The following is a 17,128-nucleotide window of genomic DNA, read 5'->3' as shown; positions in this document are numbered from 1 at the left end:
AGTGCACCGCATGTATTTATAAAATGAAAAAATGAAAAAATAAAAAATAGTGGACGTTCAAGAACAATCGCCGTTTAGTTGCAATGTGTGTGTTTCGGCACACATGCTCGAGCGGTATGCAGAACTGCCTGCAGCACAGACATGCGGAGACGGTGAAGGGAGAGAAAACGCCCTGCCTTGTTCCATGTCGAAACAGCAAGCCTTCTGCTTGTCGTACATAGCTGACACACAGTATAACGCGTGAGCTTTCACACCTCAAACAATCTGCTGGTGGTCAACAACACTGAAGCATGGTCTTTCCCCCACCCCTTTCCGTTTTTGTTGGTAATTTGCGCTCATTTTAGGAGGCGAGCGACCACATGAGCACACGCTGGATCGTGGTTGCTACGACGATTCTATATAAATAGTGAGAGAATATGATGAGAAGGCAGTGAACCAACAAACAGCAGATGAAGCGACCAAAACACGCGACCAGCAAATTCCCAAATTGCTCATGTAAACCGCCGTTGCATCATCGCTTGAGATTTCCGAGAAGCTTAAAAAAAAAGAAAAGTTTTACCTTTAACTTGAGTTTCATATTCGGCCACGATCTCCTTGTCCTTTCGGAATTTGGCCGGAGACATCATGGCTGGAGTTTGGAGATCAAACCACTTGTCCACGCTGTGAAGTCAAATTGTTCTGAGTTGAACAATAAAAATAAAGGACTGGGAAATATCCACGTTGCGGTTAGGTTAAGGGGGAGTGAGGTGGGGGGGATCCAGAAGAGAAAATGTGGCTCTTCGCTTGGTGAGCCCGCGGGTCCGTATTGTCTCCCTGCGTGTGCTCACTCAGGGTGCATTGTGAGTTTGGCGCTGCTTCTGCTGCTACACAATTTTCACGCGCGCCTCCCCTGAGCCACCGGCTGTGGTGCAAAGCGTTTAAAGTCCAAAGGGGGATTCATCCCCCTATAAAATGGACGGTAACTTGTTAGTATGCGCTTCAGAAACGTCCGCTAGCTTCTTAGGTCCCGCCTGAAGTGATCTGCTCACCCCCCAATGAAGAAGTGAGAGAGAGAGAGGAGGAACCGGTGGAGGGGCTGGCTGTTCCTCCACCCTACTGCGCAGGACATAAGGATGCACGCGTGTACGACGCTCTTTGAGGCAAAAGGCAAAGGTATACTTATCTAATACTAATCTTACAATTTGTGATGGTTAAGTGTATTTAAGAAGAAACATGGTTGTGCTGCTAAGTCAAAACAGCAACAAATTTCTTATTCAATGACTGTCAGTCACCCGTATTCGTATCGTATCAAATGTAGACATCTAATGTAAAATTACTTTAAAACCGGTACGATACGGCAATGTTTTTCAATTTGTTGCATTCAAACAAAAATCCAAACAGTTGCTCGCATGTACCGGAAGTAGTCATCAACGTTACCAAGCTACAAAATACACATTTGCTTTATCTTGCCACAGAGTTGGAACTCCGATAGCTATATCGCTGATAACAGTAATGCCCAAAGAGTCAATAAAATACAAATCACAAATCGTTTTAAATTTCCGGTCAGTGAAAAACTTTTCTTATTGACACGAAGCCAGCCCCGCCTAATTTTTTAGAACACGAGCGAAGGATTTCACAATGTGGTTGGCTATAACAGTCTAAATGACGTGGGACGTAACCAATCAGCATAAGCGGCAACTGAAAATAGTCCCGACCAAGTGGAACGTATATCCAATTAAATTTGAGCATGACGATTAGTCTGACCAATCATGTGATTCACTGTGGCGCACGTCCAATCAGAGCCAAGCCTGGGTTCTTTTCAAAGATTGTTTCAGGAAGTGGTTTTAAATAGCAGGAAGTTGTAAACAAAAATGACAGTTACTCGGTTAGCTTTTAACTACAGCTGCGTGGACGCGGAACTGCTCGTGTAAACAATTGTGTTATTCGCCGCTTCTGGGTGTATTTTCAAAATTGAGCCAACCGGCTTGTTCGTGTGACGTTAAAATCTGATTCCCCCTGAGTGTGTACTGAATCAGGAAAGCTAACGTTAGCTACAGCTGCTCGACGAGGTAGGCTTACCGTCGCTTGTAAAGGAAATTTTAAAGTCACTCCCGTCATCCGTAATCGTAGAGAAATCGAACAACGTCACTGTTTTTTTTTCTCCCCAGCTGCAACATCAAGGCGGCGTGAAACGCTAACGGCAGAGCAGAGCTCCCAACATCAAAGCAGGACGACCATGTCGACGGCCAATGCTAATTTCAAAAACAAGTGTGTCGCCCAGGTTAACTGCATCTTTTGTGACTGCGTGCTCTGTACGAGAGGCATGAAAGTAGTGCTTCTTGCAGACACCGAGGTTCAGCTGTTTTCGACTGATATACCTCCAAATAGGTAAGTGCTAATGAAGTTAGCTCTACTGCCAGCTTTTGTTTACATATACTCCATTGTTTCCCTGACAATAGCTAATTCTAACTGATGCCCACTGCAGCAACGAGAGTGATCGATACATTTTTGTCTGAAGTCTTTTCTGGGTGCCCGACCTCGCAACCATGTTTTGTTTACCCGACACAGAACTGTTGACTTTGTGGCCAGCTGCTACTCGACTGAAAGCTGCAAGTGCAAATTGAGAGATATTGCATGTATCAAGTGGTATGTATAAGCAATTTTCTTTCTTTGTAGTTCATACAGCTATTATTGAAATTATTTTAATAGCAGTAAACAACACAGAAAGCATTTTGCAGACATTGCATCACGCTGAGAGGTGTTTCTAATGTTTTGTTCAAAATAAGAAACATATAACCGCTCCATACGCATAATTAAATCTTGACAGTGGATCTGCTTGTATTGTGAAAGTTTTTGTTTAAACATTACAGAGTAGCCTAAGTATGTTGTGTTTCTTTTGTGTGCAGTTCCTTTGTTGTTGTTCCATGCAGGTTGAAAACAAACATCTGTTTCACAGCCGATAGTGGAGTTAGTGCTTTTCAGTTGTTTTCATTGCGAAGTGCTGACTCATGTTTCTGCTTTATTTTCCTGCACAGTGGTAATGTAGTTGGCTATCATGTTGTGGCCCCCTGTAAACCTTGCCTGCTCTCCTGTAATAACGGACACTTCTGGATGTTCAACAGTGATGCTGTTTCTACTGTCAACAGATTGGATGCTACAGGTCTGTTTAAGCAAGTATGGTTGGAAGAGAACCTCAATACTGAAAAGTAGGGACATACTAATTGTATTAAAGGACACAGGCTTTTTTTTTTCACCATTTAAAACTTTGCAGGTATCTTACTAACATGTACAAGCTTTCGTCAAAATAGCTCAACTGAAAAGATTATAAGCAATTTTACACAGCAAGACAAAAATCAAGATGTAAATAGAAGTGTATTTTTTTAATTTGTTTTTTGCTGTTAAAATGTGCAGGACCTGTTGTCAGTTAAGTGCTTATTATCCTGTCAGAACTTATCTTGCAGCAAAACTGTGTCCAGTGAATTTTTTTTGTTTGTCAGTATGAGCACTATGCAAGTTAACTCTGCCATTCACTGCCATTGACGGCTATAAACGTCAAAAAATCATTTAAACTATTTCTATTAGTTTAACATTTTTTCCCCACTTTTGTTAACAAGAGTATGAAAACATAGATTATTTTTATTGTACATTTAGAACCGATATAAAAAAATATTAATCGTGAGTTAACTAGTGAAATCATGCGATTAATTACAATTAAAAAAAAATTATCGCCTCTTGCCCCTAATTTTTAATGATTAAAAATAAATAAAATCAAAATTATGGCATTGAATGAGTTAATCACAAATGTTATATCTGTTCCAAATGTACAATAAAAAAAATCTAGGTTTTCATACTCCTTGTTAACAAAAGTAGAAAAAAGTTAAACTAATAGAAATAGTTAAAATGATTTTTTGGACGTTTATAACCGTCAATGGCAGTGAATACATTTTACACACAAAGTATTTATCATTATTTTTACACAAGTAGCTGTACTTAAGCACAAAGTGTAAGCACTTTTGCCACCTCCTGTGTATCCAAAGTTCCCACCCCTTAGAAACAGTGGTTTGAAAACTTGACAACTCCTCCTTGTTTGCAGGTCTCAATCTGCTCCTGTGGGGCGATCTGCCCGAACTGGATGACAGTGAAAACGAGGAACCAGAAAGCCCGTCAGAGGAGGAATGCATCAGGTAAAGATGGACATGGATGACCGGAGAGGTGGAACAGGACGGGTGGGAGAAAAAAAGGAGACCTTAAAGTGTAATTTAACTCCAAATCACGTAGGACTTAAAGGTGCTGCTTTGTTTAGGCTCAAATGAGGCCAAGGTACACCTGAAGCCACGCCCTGATCAGTGATGTCGCAGCAGGTGTTAGGCCTTGGACAGCTGGTTGAACACCTGCTCTGACACGCAGGGGATTAGTCAGGCCTGAAGGATGGTACACGCCAAAGGTTGACTCCCCAGAAAAACAGCACACGGTGGTTGTGCTTGTCTCTATGTAAAGCAAGCATTCCACCTTTGCAACGTTTTCATCTGTACTAATGATTCACCTGTAATGAGTACCGTTCCACTTGCATCCTATGGGTGGCAGTAACGAGCAAGAAGAGCCACTCATTAAAACTTAAAGATGATTTTAACCAGTTGTTAAATCTTACCTTACATTACGCTTGGCTTTCGGACATGATTCCAGTACGTCGAGTATAATGAGAATCGACTTAACAGTGGAGTGTGAAACTGCGACTGAATCCGTGTGTTTCTTTGAATGGGGAAAAATAGCACAGTGGATTTAAAGGGCAAGCGATGCGTGGGTTACACAAAGTGGTATTGAAGAGTATGTGATTCATTCATTGATATGAGCAAACTTATATGAACCATTTATTACTGGATGTGTGATGCTGTGACACTGCCTGAACTATTTATTGAGCACATTTGAAAAATACCTGTCGATTGTTATCTTTTGTTTTGTATGTCGCCACATAACAGGAGCACCTCAAGGGTGGACCATTTCTAAAAATTGAAATATTGACTTATGGGTTTCCATCATAATACAGTGGATTCCAATGGTGTGATGCAAGGATTTCTTATAGGAAATATTGGGGAAAATAATTAATTAATGCCAGTGACAAACTCACTATCTTAAAAATGTATAAGCAAGTAACGTTTTAACTTTTAACTTGTTATGCAAGTGTGTAAAAAAAACAAAACAGATTAACTTAACTGTAACAAAACTGTCACATTCATAATCTTTGACTTATATATGACACGCTTAATGTGTAAATAGGTGACGCTCTAGTATTGATATATTAAACCAGTAAAACACTCTTAACCACTAATGACAAAGTTGCATCACACGTGTGCCTGGTGCATCAAACTTTTAGCATAATGCGTGTATAAAGAATTTACCACCAAAGAAATGTAAATGTGTTGAAACAATAAAACACTGTACCATTGACAAGTGATGTAGCAGCTAAGCTCATCCATTTTTTCCCTGAGATTTGTTCCATTTCTGAATCGTATGATCATTGTAGTTTTTGCCATTTGAGATTTCAGTATTGTATTGGCCATAATCTGTTTTAATAATTGTATATTGGGCCTCAGTGGATCGATTTTTTTTATCTTTCTTTTTTTCCCCGTCCGGTTATGACGATGTCCTCCTTGAGGCCACGTTAAGATGCTGAAGTTGGCATCCTTTGTGTCTTCTGTATGTATTGAATCAGACACGATTGTTGTTTTGCAGTTGTCTTTGTCGGTTTTGCGCGCATGCAACTTGTGACCGACTACCTCTGTAACAAATACTGTCATTGTAGTGAACCACTAGAACTGTTATTTATTAAGTCCTCAGGACACAACACTTACAACCACATGTTTCCGTTTTGTTTACAATCTTTATTTACAAATGCATTGGCTTGTAATGTGCATTTAATATAATTTATATTGCGTTTGTGATGTTTTTTTATATATATTTTTTTTACGGTGTGTGTGTGCCGCAAGAAAATATCATTTAGAGCTTCCTCTGGCTTGGAAAAAAAAAGTCACATGATAATCTAAAAAGAAAAACTATTTAAATGTGTAGGAGGTGAATAATTTTAATTACTTGCCCTGCTGAAAATGTATATTTTGGAATTGCACAGAAACTGCATCGGTAGTTTGGAAAACTGATCATTGTTTTGTATGCTTGTTAAATTATTAAAATTTTATACAATAAAATTACTTCTGATAATGTCATGTGTATTTACCCATTCACTCATTATGCATCACATCACACACTTAGCCTCACTTGAAATCATGAGAAAATTGACAAGTATACCCCCCCAAATCCCCTCCTTTTGGGGTTGTTTGATATGGTGCATCAACAACTTTACAACAACAAATTTAAACCCATCTTCAAGATATAACAGCAGACGTGTGTGTGGGGGGGGGGGGGGGGTATAAGTCAAAATAATTGTGCACTAATAATAAATAGGTGGCGGGCAGAATATGTCCCGAGGTCTTTTCAGTTTGACACCCGTGCCCGAAACCCTCTGCAACCCAAAAATAAGTTATTGAGTGGCGTAGATGTTTAAGGTACTCTTATCAAGTGGTCTGATAATGTTTTTGCTAAAAGCTCTACTACCCTCTTGTGGATAAAACATGAAATTGCATGCGGCATTGGAACTTCAACTTTATTTATTTTTTGTTTCTTGGAACTTCCAATTTTCCAGGTATACAAAACATTTTGGACCATAATTGAAGATACATTTAGATGGTTTTCTTGATTATGCGATTGTCAACCATAATTCCCTGTATCTCACAGTCCATAGTACGCTTGTATTTTGTGACATTATTGCACGACGACTTGACATTAGAAGGCAGCAGCTCATAGTGGCAAAACTGCTTTTACTGTTGAGTTTAACAATGTTTGTTTGTGTTTTTGGCCATAATTCAGAACACAGCAAAACAAACCTCAGCTTCAAGTCAGTATATTGTATTATTTTTATTTTTTTGTAATGTATTTTTTTTTCTTCATTGTATATTTTATATATTGAGTGGGTTGTTATTGGCTGTTAGTGACTTTAGTGTTTAACATCAGTTAAACTTTATGAAATGTTTAAGTTTTAGGAACTTGTATTAGAGCACATAAAAATTAATAATTCTAAGTGTTTACTTTATGTAATAGAACTCCCGGGCAAACGGTGGGATTTATTTTTATTATTATTTTTTTTACTTTTGTCATAATTATACCTAATGGCATGTGATTCACGAGTAGGACATACAGTTTAGGTTATGATTCTTAAATTTTGTTCATTTTGCTCGTTTTAGTTCCCTACAAAATACTTTTTCCTATAGACAGGGTGGAATGCAAAATTGGGGACGCACAAGTTATATAAAGAAATGCATTTTATCGATAGGCTACATGTTTACATTTAGCGAGACTTTAAATGTGACCACTAATACCGTTGCGTGGTATCAACATTTAAATATTTAAATCTATTATATAATGTTTGCATAAAAAGCATTTTATTTACTTTTCATGGGATCGGAAAAGGCACCAATAGGAATGACCAGGACACGGTTCTGTCTATCAAATCTGTGTCGACAAAATATTGTGTCGCTAGATGGCGTAGTTGTACCATGAATATAAACAACCAGAGGCCTTGCAGGAGTGGAGGGACATCCAGATTACAAAACCTGTGTGTAAAAAAAAGAAAGAAGCAAATATAGATCTTAATAACCGTAAATAACACAAACACAACATCATAACATGATTTAATAAGTATTGTATATTTAATTATTGTATTAAAACCATTCAATAAAGGTGTATTTTATTTTAATATTTTAATATTTTACAAAAACATGAAAAACACATTGTTTATCTAAAGACCATGTAAAGTTTATTGTTACTATTAAACTACTTGTTTGTCATTATTGATATTAAACGTGTAGTTACGAATTCCTTCCTTATAAGCAGATCGTATAGATGGCCTTCAAATTGGAGGTCACCTTGACCATCGTAAAGAAGAGAATATTTCATCCAAGAAACACAAGGAGGTTCATAAAAACTAGGCAGTCTGTCATGGCCATCTCCTGATAATAGACCTAAAAGGGCTAATGTCTGCCATTGCCTGATTATGCATATTAATGACACCTCAAGAATTCATCACAAAAATCTTTTTACAATGGGTGAGGAGGGCAAATGGTAATAAACGGCTGGATTTATTCCCTTTAGGGACACACTTCATCAGGGAGACATGTTTTAAATAATGCATCCAAATGATTTTCCTGTGGAATGTGCCCACTTTCAATGAAATGCGAGGAAGTAAGAGTGTCGTGGAAACCGAACCGTGCAGGTGTTGTTTGGTTGCAGGTTCCGTGCCTACTCGACCATGCAGCACTCCACTGTGAGACCAGCTGCACTGGGCTTTTGTTGCTCAAGTGCTCAAGATCACACAAAAGAAAACTTCAAACAAGCTTCTTTTTTTCCCTTTTTTTTATTGTGTTCTGTTCTTGTGGGCAAGCTGATTACAGCAAGGGATAAAAGTTGTTCCTATACAGTAAACTAATGTGGAGAATCAGAGAGCTCTAATTAAGTCATGGGGGAACCAGAGGGAGCCGACATGGATGCGTTCCCCAAAGCCCGAACCGACGGATGAGGAAGGAGGGGGTTGCTTCAACGGGAACTTCATAGGCCAACAGTAGTCGGCATCAAACGTTTTTGTTGTCAGCTGAAGGTCCAGTCAAGTTATGAACTGTTGCATGCATACACACGAGGGAGTTCAAATGGATTTGTCTCACCCCCCCGCCCCCTCCATTCACCCCAACTTAAAACCCCTATAGTTAGTACAAATGCAAACACCGTGTATCAAAAAAGCCTCTATACTCAATTTGCACAATAGCGCTTTAATGTTCTGCTAATGATTTTAGTCGCTGTTTACTAAAAAGCTTCTTTTTTTTTTCCAATTCTAATATAAAATAATTTATATTGATACATTTAATGCCATTTTTTTGGTAGCTTGGCCTAAAAATAATTTTCTCTCATTTTTCTACATTCTTAAGCACAGTCATTATTATATATATCTTTATTTATTTATTTATTTTTTTTTATATATATATATCCTGCATTATCCTTTACACGACATTACAAGGCACACCTACAAAACGGAATGATATCCATTACATGAGCTGAGCAGAGTTGTGTCATTGGTGCGACATTTCTTCTTACATAGATTATGAGCAATCAGTAAGCAAGTGCACTGCATCACACTTAGCTTAATATGTTGAAGAACATGAGAAGGTTAAAACATGAGTCGTAGTTCTCAGTGTGATGCAGTCCAAGAGCAGCCTATATGAGAGGTCATCACATCACATCACATGCGCAGCGGAAATTTATTCAATGTGACAAAACTAGTACTTACTACATATTTACATGTAAATAAATATAAAGTCAATTTTACTACAAAAATTATTTTGGTCCGCAAATGATGTAGTAACAAAAGAAGAACGACGTGATGCTCTTTCAATTGTTGAGAAAAGGTACATAAATATACAGTATATTCTCTTTATGTGATTTTTTTGTGAATTAATGTTCAATGCGAAAGACTGGCCTACATCACTTCATAGTTTACTGTCCTCGACATAAAAAAAAGCAGTTTTATTAGAAAACCTTGAGTTTCTGTTCAGAATCAATATTTTCTATACTACAAAACACCCCCACAGAGGTTGACCACTCATTGCAAATGAGATGTTTTAATGATGATTTAATGTTGCAACTTGGAAAAAAAAAAGATTAGCATTCACACCATTGAAAGTTTAGCAAAGCCAAAAAAATCACATTACTGTACATTTAAAATTCGAAAAGTATAATCATCAAAAATCGGAACTGCTTAATAGCCATTCACTTATTAGAAATAGAGCGATGGTATTGGATGACTGTCATACATCATGATGTGACTGGTCAGTGTATTTCGACAGCCATACATCATGAAAATTTAGTATATTTCTTTCTTTCTTTAAGTCATGTCTTTCTTGAGCAGTGGCTATTTTCTCCATCTAACATTAATGCAGCCTACCATTGTTTAATTATTATACATGTACATGACAATGATTAAGCAACTTTTTGGTAACGGAAAGTTCAGACGTAAGATGATAATCATACATTTCTTTATTAAGTAACACACACGCGCCATTATTTAGAAGGGCTGCCCCTCTGCTTGTAGCCACCTGCATAATACGATTTAGTACTCATTTTAAAATTGTGCTCCAGCCCATTTGTGTGTGTGTGTGTGTTTGCATGTTTGTCAATGTGCATGCATGTGTGTGTGCGCGCATGCAGGGGGAGGGGTCGAGAGAGTCTGGTAGAAAACACTCTAATCCGGGTGCTGTCAGGCCCAAACCCGGCTTGATGTCCCATTGATGTGGAACAGAACAAAACACTGTGGGCCCCTTGCTAAGCTCTCTCTCCCTCCCTCACACACACACACACATACACACAGCCCCTCTGTGAAGCCCCCGGCCTGGGCCCCCTGCTTTCTAACTGGGAGGGGCATTCCTCAACCCATACACACTCATGCGCATTCACAACAACAACAGACTCACACTGAAATCTTAACCCTTTGCTGAGTCCATTCATTTCCATATGTAATCTTAAAGCCTGTCGCATTTAAGAGCGCGTCCATTTGGGCGTGTGGATCTAAACTGACTTGCATTCATTTTCTGGTGATTTACTGCAAACATAATCGTAATGCTGGGCCACACTTAACAGAAGCCAGATGCGTCATTGTACTTTGGCAGTAGTAAAAGTGTGTATCTGTGGTGACAACTAAGTTATTATTTCCCCATTGTTTGGACTGCTCCCTGCCCGCAGAATCTCTGTTTACTATTAAGACATAAAAGAAAGAGAAGATGGAGAGCAGAGGCACAGGATGTGAGAAGCATGAAATATGAATTATAAAGTATTTTGTGTTTTATTCCAATACATTTGACGTTTTATGTGTTTGGTGTTCACCAGTGATCCAGCAGGTGGCGTTGTTGTGGCCAGTCATGGAGCAGGGCCCTGATTTGACCCAAGCTTGCCCCCCAAATGTGAAACGGTGGACTTCCTGTCTGTTCCACTGGAGCTGAAATAAATCTGCGGTCCCGAGTGCTTGGGTTTGAGCTCCGAGGTGGCGGCCTCAAGGTTTCACCCGGGACCTCGTCCAAACACTTAAAATAACTGCCATGCTATATAGGAAAGCAATACACCCACACTATGGAAAACATCCTTACCTGTGTCTGCACACCCAGTCATACTCACAGGTCAGACTAAGCCCCCCCCACCCCCTTCCCTTTGCCTCCTCAGTAACTAAACTCACCCCTCGGTTTCCTCTCTTGAGTCACGCTGATCTTTATTCCACTGCGCCGCTGGGCGGCCGTCCAAGTGAGGCCTGCGCGGGCCCAAACAAAATGTTTTTTATTGACGGGCGAAAGCAGTCGGGCCGACAGCTGCGATTGGCTGTAATTGGTCGGCGAGTCAGCGATGTGTTTGAACTACCCCACGTAAAGTGGCAGCCTTTAAAATGTGCGCACACATTCTACGCCCACCCCCGTTTCTCCCCTCCGCTCGCCTTAAGGGAAGCCAGATGGGCCACGGGGAAGCAATCACCCCTCTATTTGTCTTGGTATCGGTCGGGTTAGTCAAGTGTTCTCATGCTCTGTGCTGCCTGTTGTCTCTGTCGCTCACGGCGGCTTCTGGACAATTGGTGACTCAGTGAGATCGGGGAAACGGGACCAGCTCGGATAACGCTCGGTAGAATGCAGACCTGTCAAGGCTGAACATCTGGATCAACATTAAATTGTACACCTTCATAAATACAGTAATGCCTGTGTCAAAAATGCAACACATTCCCGCATTTGCCATACCCTCGTCCATCCCAGTTGACTTAGTTGAGATGTGGTGTATATACATTTCATACTGAGCTCAATTCTCAAACACGACCATGTATAATGGCATGCGATTATGGCTAGCAATACAGAGCTAAAATTAGCATTGTATACAAGATGGGCTAACATTGACAACATGACTTATTTGTAATAGAGTGTTAATATATAACTAAATGGGCTGTGTTTTTTTCCAGGTTCATACTGTGCCCTCCTTTAAAGGGGCAGCACTTTGAGCCTTGTTTTTCCTCTCCCTCTTCCTTATTATTGTTGGGCATTGCTCTTTTTTAGGAATCAATCAAATCATCTGAATCAGATTTTGAAATCTTGTTTGCTTTTAAGTGCCTAAATGGACTTGCGCCAACCCACCTTTCTGACCTGTTGAAATGATGAGCCTCTCCTAGCTGTCCCTCTGCCTGTTAGAGAAGCTCCCTCTCTGCAGGTTTTTGGGTCACATCTGAACTTAAAACTCATTTTTACTCTTTGGCTTTTAAAACTCAGGACTGACTACCACTTTTTGTCACTTAATAAGCTTTGTTTTTAATGTAATAATATATATCTTTTTTTTAAACAAAGCTTATTAAGTGACTTAATAATAACTAATTAAGTTATTTAATTAATAATTAAATTAAGTAAATAAATAAATACAAAAGTAACATTATTACATTAGATAATATTCTAATGTATCAATATTGTGTTTTCATTTATTTATTTATTTTGTACTGCATTTTGGTGTCAACCCCTGTTGCCTTTTAAACGTGCTATGGTATGGTATGAATAGAAGGGTTTGAAGTTTTATATGTGACGGTACCATCAACCCCAAAATCACAAGTGATGTTCAAATAAAATCATCTTACAAATACGCACACAAGCTCTAACTTACTACAAATGGTAAATGGTACTTATAGCGCTTTTCCACCTTACCAGGCCCGCAAAGCGCAAAACTCATTCACCTACTGATGATGCAGCATCGGGAGCAACTGGGGGTTGAGTAATCTGCTCAAGGATACTTCGACGTGGTCACAATGGCATGGGATCGAAACCTCAACGTCTAGGTTGCGAGACGACCACTCTTCCACTAGATAGCTACGTCAGATCTTGTGTTAGCCTTTGGTCCATGTCTGTTGAAAAATAATGAAATACCAACAACAAATCATTGGCTCTTAACCGTAAAAAAAAAAAAAAAATATATATATATATATATATATATTAGTTAAAATTTCCTTTGTAGTTTTAATTCAGTTGCTTTTCGACAAAACATATCTTGATGGCAGAGAACACCCGTTTAATATCAGCATTCTACAGGCCTAAGTAGCGGCCTGAGTTCATATGCAGGATGAATATGTGGGCCATTGAGGAAGCTGGAAGCTAACATCCTTCACCTTCTGATATGGACACCGGCATTTAGAGGTCAATTGATGGGGCGGGAGGAGTCGACACTGTGTGTGTGTGTGTGAATGTGAGATTCCACATGAACATGCAGATGCTTTCGTTTAGTGCAATGAAATCAGCAACAGACACAGAGCAGTGACAGTGAATGTGAGCTTCTGCATACACACACAGAGATGTAGGAAGCCTGGTTGCATGAGTTAATGGAGTGACATAATCGAGAAGGAATTTTACTCAAGGACTGCCGCAGAGAACTACAAGGTAGCCTCTAAACTGCCCTTAAGAGCATTCCTGAAGTTTTCAAAAGCATCTTTAACATAGCCGAATGTATGCAGGATGACAGATGTGTGAACACTCAATACAACACATTAGAAAATGTCACACAGAGTTCTGAAGGCTGGTCCCGGCCAAATAGGCTCACCTCCTGATTGGTCGGCCTCGCTGTGAACCTTGACCCGTGACCTTGTCTGAGACTTGTGACCTTGAGTGAAGCGCAAGGCAGAGGTGCGACTCCACCCTCCGCACGCCCTCCACTCCGCCTTCTCCCCCTCGGATCATTCGTCTTCATCGGGAGCAGGACGGCGGGGAAGGCGACGGAGAGCAGAAATGTCAGCGAGACATTAAACAGGACGCGCCTGTGTGTGCTCTCCTCGTCCAACCTGTCTGATTGCCTACACCCCTCTTTCTCCTCCTCCTCCCATCATGTCGAGATACACTTCTCCAAGGAGCAATAAATTCATCCTCTCTCCTCCAAATCTCTTTGTCTTTCTATTGTATCAACACCCCTGTCACCTTTTGTGTACATCCTCTCTTTAGCCTCATATGCTTAATGTCAAGGCCACTACCACCAGTAATTCTAATCAAATGGCTGTATTTAAGGCCCATCTCCTCTGAGAAGGAAGCATATCCTCCTGGGGGAAATGAAAGGTTATGTCAAAGGACTCGAAATAACTTTTTTCTTTTGCCAATCAATGACTTTATTTGAGGAGAAACTTTTTAATTTTTTTGCATCACAACAACCCAAAGCAGAGATTTTATTTTAAACATTGAAAATACGATAATATCACAACTTTTTTAAATTTGGCTTTCTTTTAATCAGTAATTCATTTCTTTTGGTCCCGAAATACTTTGAGTGAGGCAATTTCAAGCAAATATAAATTTCTGTTTGAACTCATTTCTATGCGTATTGCTGAATGGGTTGTATGATGCAATGCTTTAACAATCATAATGACAAAAACAAAAGAAAATCCATGTTAATGTAATTTTGAGAACATTTATTGTGCAGACCTCAAAAGTCAAAATCAATATACTTTTAAGCTTATAGGCCACGCTTCCCTACTTACACGTACGCTGTAATTATGGAATTCAATTCATTCCCAGTTCTGGTCCTGTTAAGCATTATATTGTATTTTTTTTCCTCCAGACACTTATTAGGCTAAATACCCTTTTTTCCCCCCTCCAATTATGGATACTCTCTGCTTTAACGCAATTCAGGCCAGACTTCTATGAAAACTGTACTTGACCATCCAAGCAATTAATTCCAGTGTTGAAAGATACATATCAATCTAAAGTTAGCTTAGCAATTAGCATAGCTTTCCTATCGTTTCTCGTACGCATGTCTATACAATACTTGTCAGAAAGGTAGCTTATTGGCCGCCATGGAGGTGATGATAACTGACTTAATAGTAACCCAGCAACATGTTGAGCTGCATTAGCAGCTAGCCGAAGCTCGTTCCTAGCTAGCTGGTGCGGCATAAACAGCAGCCACTACTCGCTAAAACTCGCACGGAAATGATGTGAGCGCGTCCAGCTTAGCGAAACATTTTGAGACCCTCTTGGAGGTTCAATTATCAGAAAAATAAAAATATCTGTGATTCTCAGTTTAAGTATTCAATGTGTTTTAATGAGGTGCAAACTGTGATGCGATGTGAATATGAGTGTGAATGGTTGTTTGTCTGTATGTGCCCTGTGATTGGCTGGTAACCAGGCCTGTGTGCACCATTGCACCCAAAGTCAGCTGAGAACCCTAATGAGGGTTTGAGCTATAGAAAATGGATGCGTGGTCAAACACACTTTCTAAAAAAAGTTATGATTTTTATGTCATTTTTATTTCAAACATAATCTGTTATTTTAACAGGGGTGTGCTCACTTCCGCTGTTAGTTAAATGTGGAGCCTGTTTATGTATTCCCCGTCTAAAAGTTACTGACCACAATGAGATCAAGTCACATGACCACTGTTTGTGTACTGTGCTCAACCACGCAAACCTGCTTTTTTTGTTGCATGTTTTAACACAACAGGCCAGAACAGCAGCTCGATTTTTGTTTTTAGCTCCTGTTATTATTGTAACCTCGGCAACCAAGCCTCAGCGTCCATTTTTCCCCCCTGAACCTAACCATGCATGTTTATTTTTCAGGACCTAAACCCAACCAAGAATACACAGCCATGGTTGATGTCAGAAAGTCTCATCAAAATGCCATTAATGGAATATCATGAGAATGCGTTGAAGCGTCGCCACCTGCCAGCGCACGTGCACACACACACAACAGTGTTTGTGTGTGCGCAAGGCGGCCCGACACAGTGGAGTGGTGTTTATTTTATTGAATGTTTATTTCGCTGTGTAAAACATGCCACTCAGGGACTTTTGTGCAGCGATGTGCTCCAAAGCCACTCTCCCTCCGCCTCCGCCAGTGTAAACAGTGTGTATATATGGGAGCGTTCCCCTCACTAGTCTGTGTACTTGTGTAATCCATCCAGTCACACATTGTAAACAACATCTCTACATGTTTATAAATGCTGCCCAACCACTCTAATGAATTTATGGTAATGCCTTGTTGGACTGCTGCAGCGCTGTGTGTAAGTGTGTGTGCCTACGTCTATTAAGAACGTCTATCGCTTTGGTTTCTGGTGCGCGATGAAGGCTCTTTACACGCACTTGCTGGTTAAACGTTAAAAGCCGGTAACAGCGGCAAGCAGTGACTGACTGTTGGGAATCTGCGGGCCTCAGTATGAAGTCCATTAGCGAACATGCTCACTTCATTCCTTTCTTTACTGCTCAGCGGCATGCAGCGAGATACAATCTATTAATAATGAAGTTAATGTGATATATTCTTGGAAACATTTGATTTGTGGCTGATTTTAAACACAATGGAAGCTTTTTCCACTGTTCTATTATCTGACACCACGACAATATCTAAGAAACGGATGATGGAAATGTCATAAACTTAATTTGACCACACTTCCTCATCATTTTTTTCCCAAATTTATGAGCGATATAAGTAATGTAAAGGGGTTGCTGATTAAAGCTGGGTGCGTAAAAGAGCAGTAAAAACTGTTTAAGGGACAGTGTATATTATTTATCGCCATTTAGTGGTGAAATAATAATTCATTCATTTTAAGCCGGGCCACGTATATATATATATATATATATATATATATATATATATATATATATATATATATATATATATATATATAACTCACAAATTTGCCACTTTATGAAATCAAATCTAAAAAATCATTTTTTTTAAAATAATCTAAAAAAAAGTGGCAAATTTGTGAGAAAACCCCCCTCAAATACACGTAGTGTAGCTATGGGGTATATGCCACGGAGGAGGCGGGACTTCCAACTTTCTGGTTTTCACACATCAGCTTTGTTTCCGTTTCCTGTTTGCAACGTGTGGGCCGCGTCCCATTCTTGCGCTTCCGCCTTTGTACCCGTCGGTTGAGCGTTCCTGTCGACGGGTGCGAGTGTGTAGTGTGTCTGTCTCAGTTGTCCGAAGCATTTCCGAGAGTTGAGACATCGGCGGGAGCGCGCGGTTGTTGGGCGCAGGGGTGGGGGTGCGAATGTTGGAACGAGGGAATCTTAATTTAAAAT

The 17,128-nt window shown here is 39.7% G+C and overlaps 2 protein-coding genes across 6 annotated transcripts in view; one reads left to right on the top strand and one right to left on the bottom strand.

The window, feature by feature from the left end:
- srgap2 (SLIT-ROBO Rho GTPase activating protein 2) overlaps window positions 1-2,141 on the bottom strand; it is a 63,816-nt gene extending 61,675 nt beyond the window's left edge. For 3 of the 4 annotated variants that reach the window (XR_015096231.1, XM_086086234.1, XM_086086236.1), the window contains exon 1: window positions 560-1,066. Coding sequence is in view for 3 of the 4 variants with exons in the window: in XM_086086234.1 (XP_085942360.1) it covers window positions 560-626 (67 nt within the window). In the remaining variant the exon portion in view is untranslated. Of the gene's footprint in view, window positions 1-559; window positions 1,067-2,058 lie in introns of those variants that run through there. The other variant, XM_086086235.1, reaches the window with a different exon arrangement.
- LOC147167053 (protein FAM72A) lies at window positions 825-6,197 on the top strand. 2 transcript variants are annotated; one of them, XM_086086237.1, is made up of 5 exons: window positions 825-1,152; window positions 2,148-2,367; window positions 2,548-2,625; window positions 3,015-3,139; window positions 4,073-6,197. In XM_086086237.1, exons 1-5 carry the CDS (start codon window positions 1,113-1,115, stop codon window positions 4,165-4,167), a joined length of 558 nt encoding a protein of 185 aa, XP_085942363.1. In that variant the 5' UTR covers window positions 825-1,112; the 3' UTR covers window positions 4,168-6,197. The 2 variants fall into 2 exon arrangements, with proteins under 2 accessions (XP_085942363.1, XP_085942364.1); XM_086086238.1 differs by lacking the exon at window positions 825-1,152 and adding an exon at window positions 1,817-2,048.
- Window positions 6,198-17,128: the final 10,931 nt, after the last annotated feature.

The sequence above is a fragment of the Leptonotus elevatus genome, chromosome 10 (genome assembly GCF_054856555.1).
Source record: "Leptonotus elevatus isolate MCC_2025b chromosome 10, RoL_Lele_1.0, whole genome shotgun sequence".
Classification (NCBI taxonomy): Eukaryota; Metazoa; Chordata; class Actinopteri; order Syngnathiformes; family Syngnathidae; genus Leptonotus; species Leptonotus elevatus.
This window is presented reverse-complemented; position numbering and strand designations above follow the sequence as displayed.

Bases quoted from the DNA above. Each gene is read 5' to 3' on its own strand.
- LOC147167053 (XM_086086237.1), top strand. From the start codon at position 1,113: ATGCACGCGTGTACGACGCTCTTTGAGGCAAAAGGCAAAG. The intron at 1,153-2,147 runs GTATACTTATCT...TTTTCTCCCCAG, and splicing joins CTTTGAGGCAAAAGGCAAAG to CTGCAACATCAAGGCGGCGT. The intron at 3,140-4,072 runs GTCTGTTTAAGC...CCTTGTTTGCAG, and splicing joins CAACAGATTGGATGCTACAG to GTCTCAATCTGCTCCTGTGG.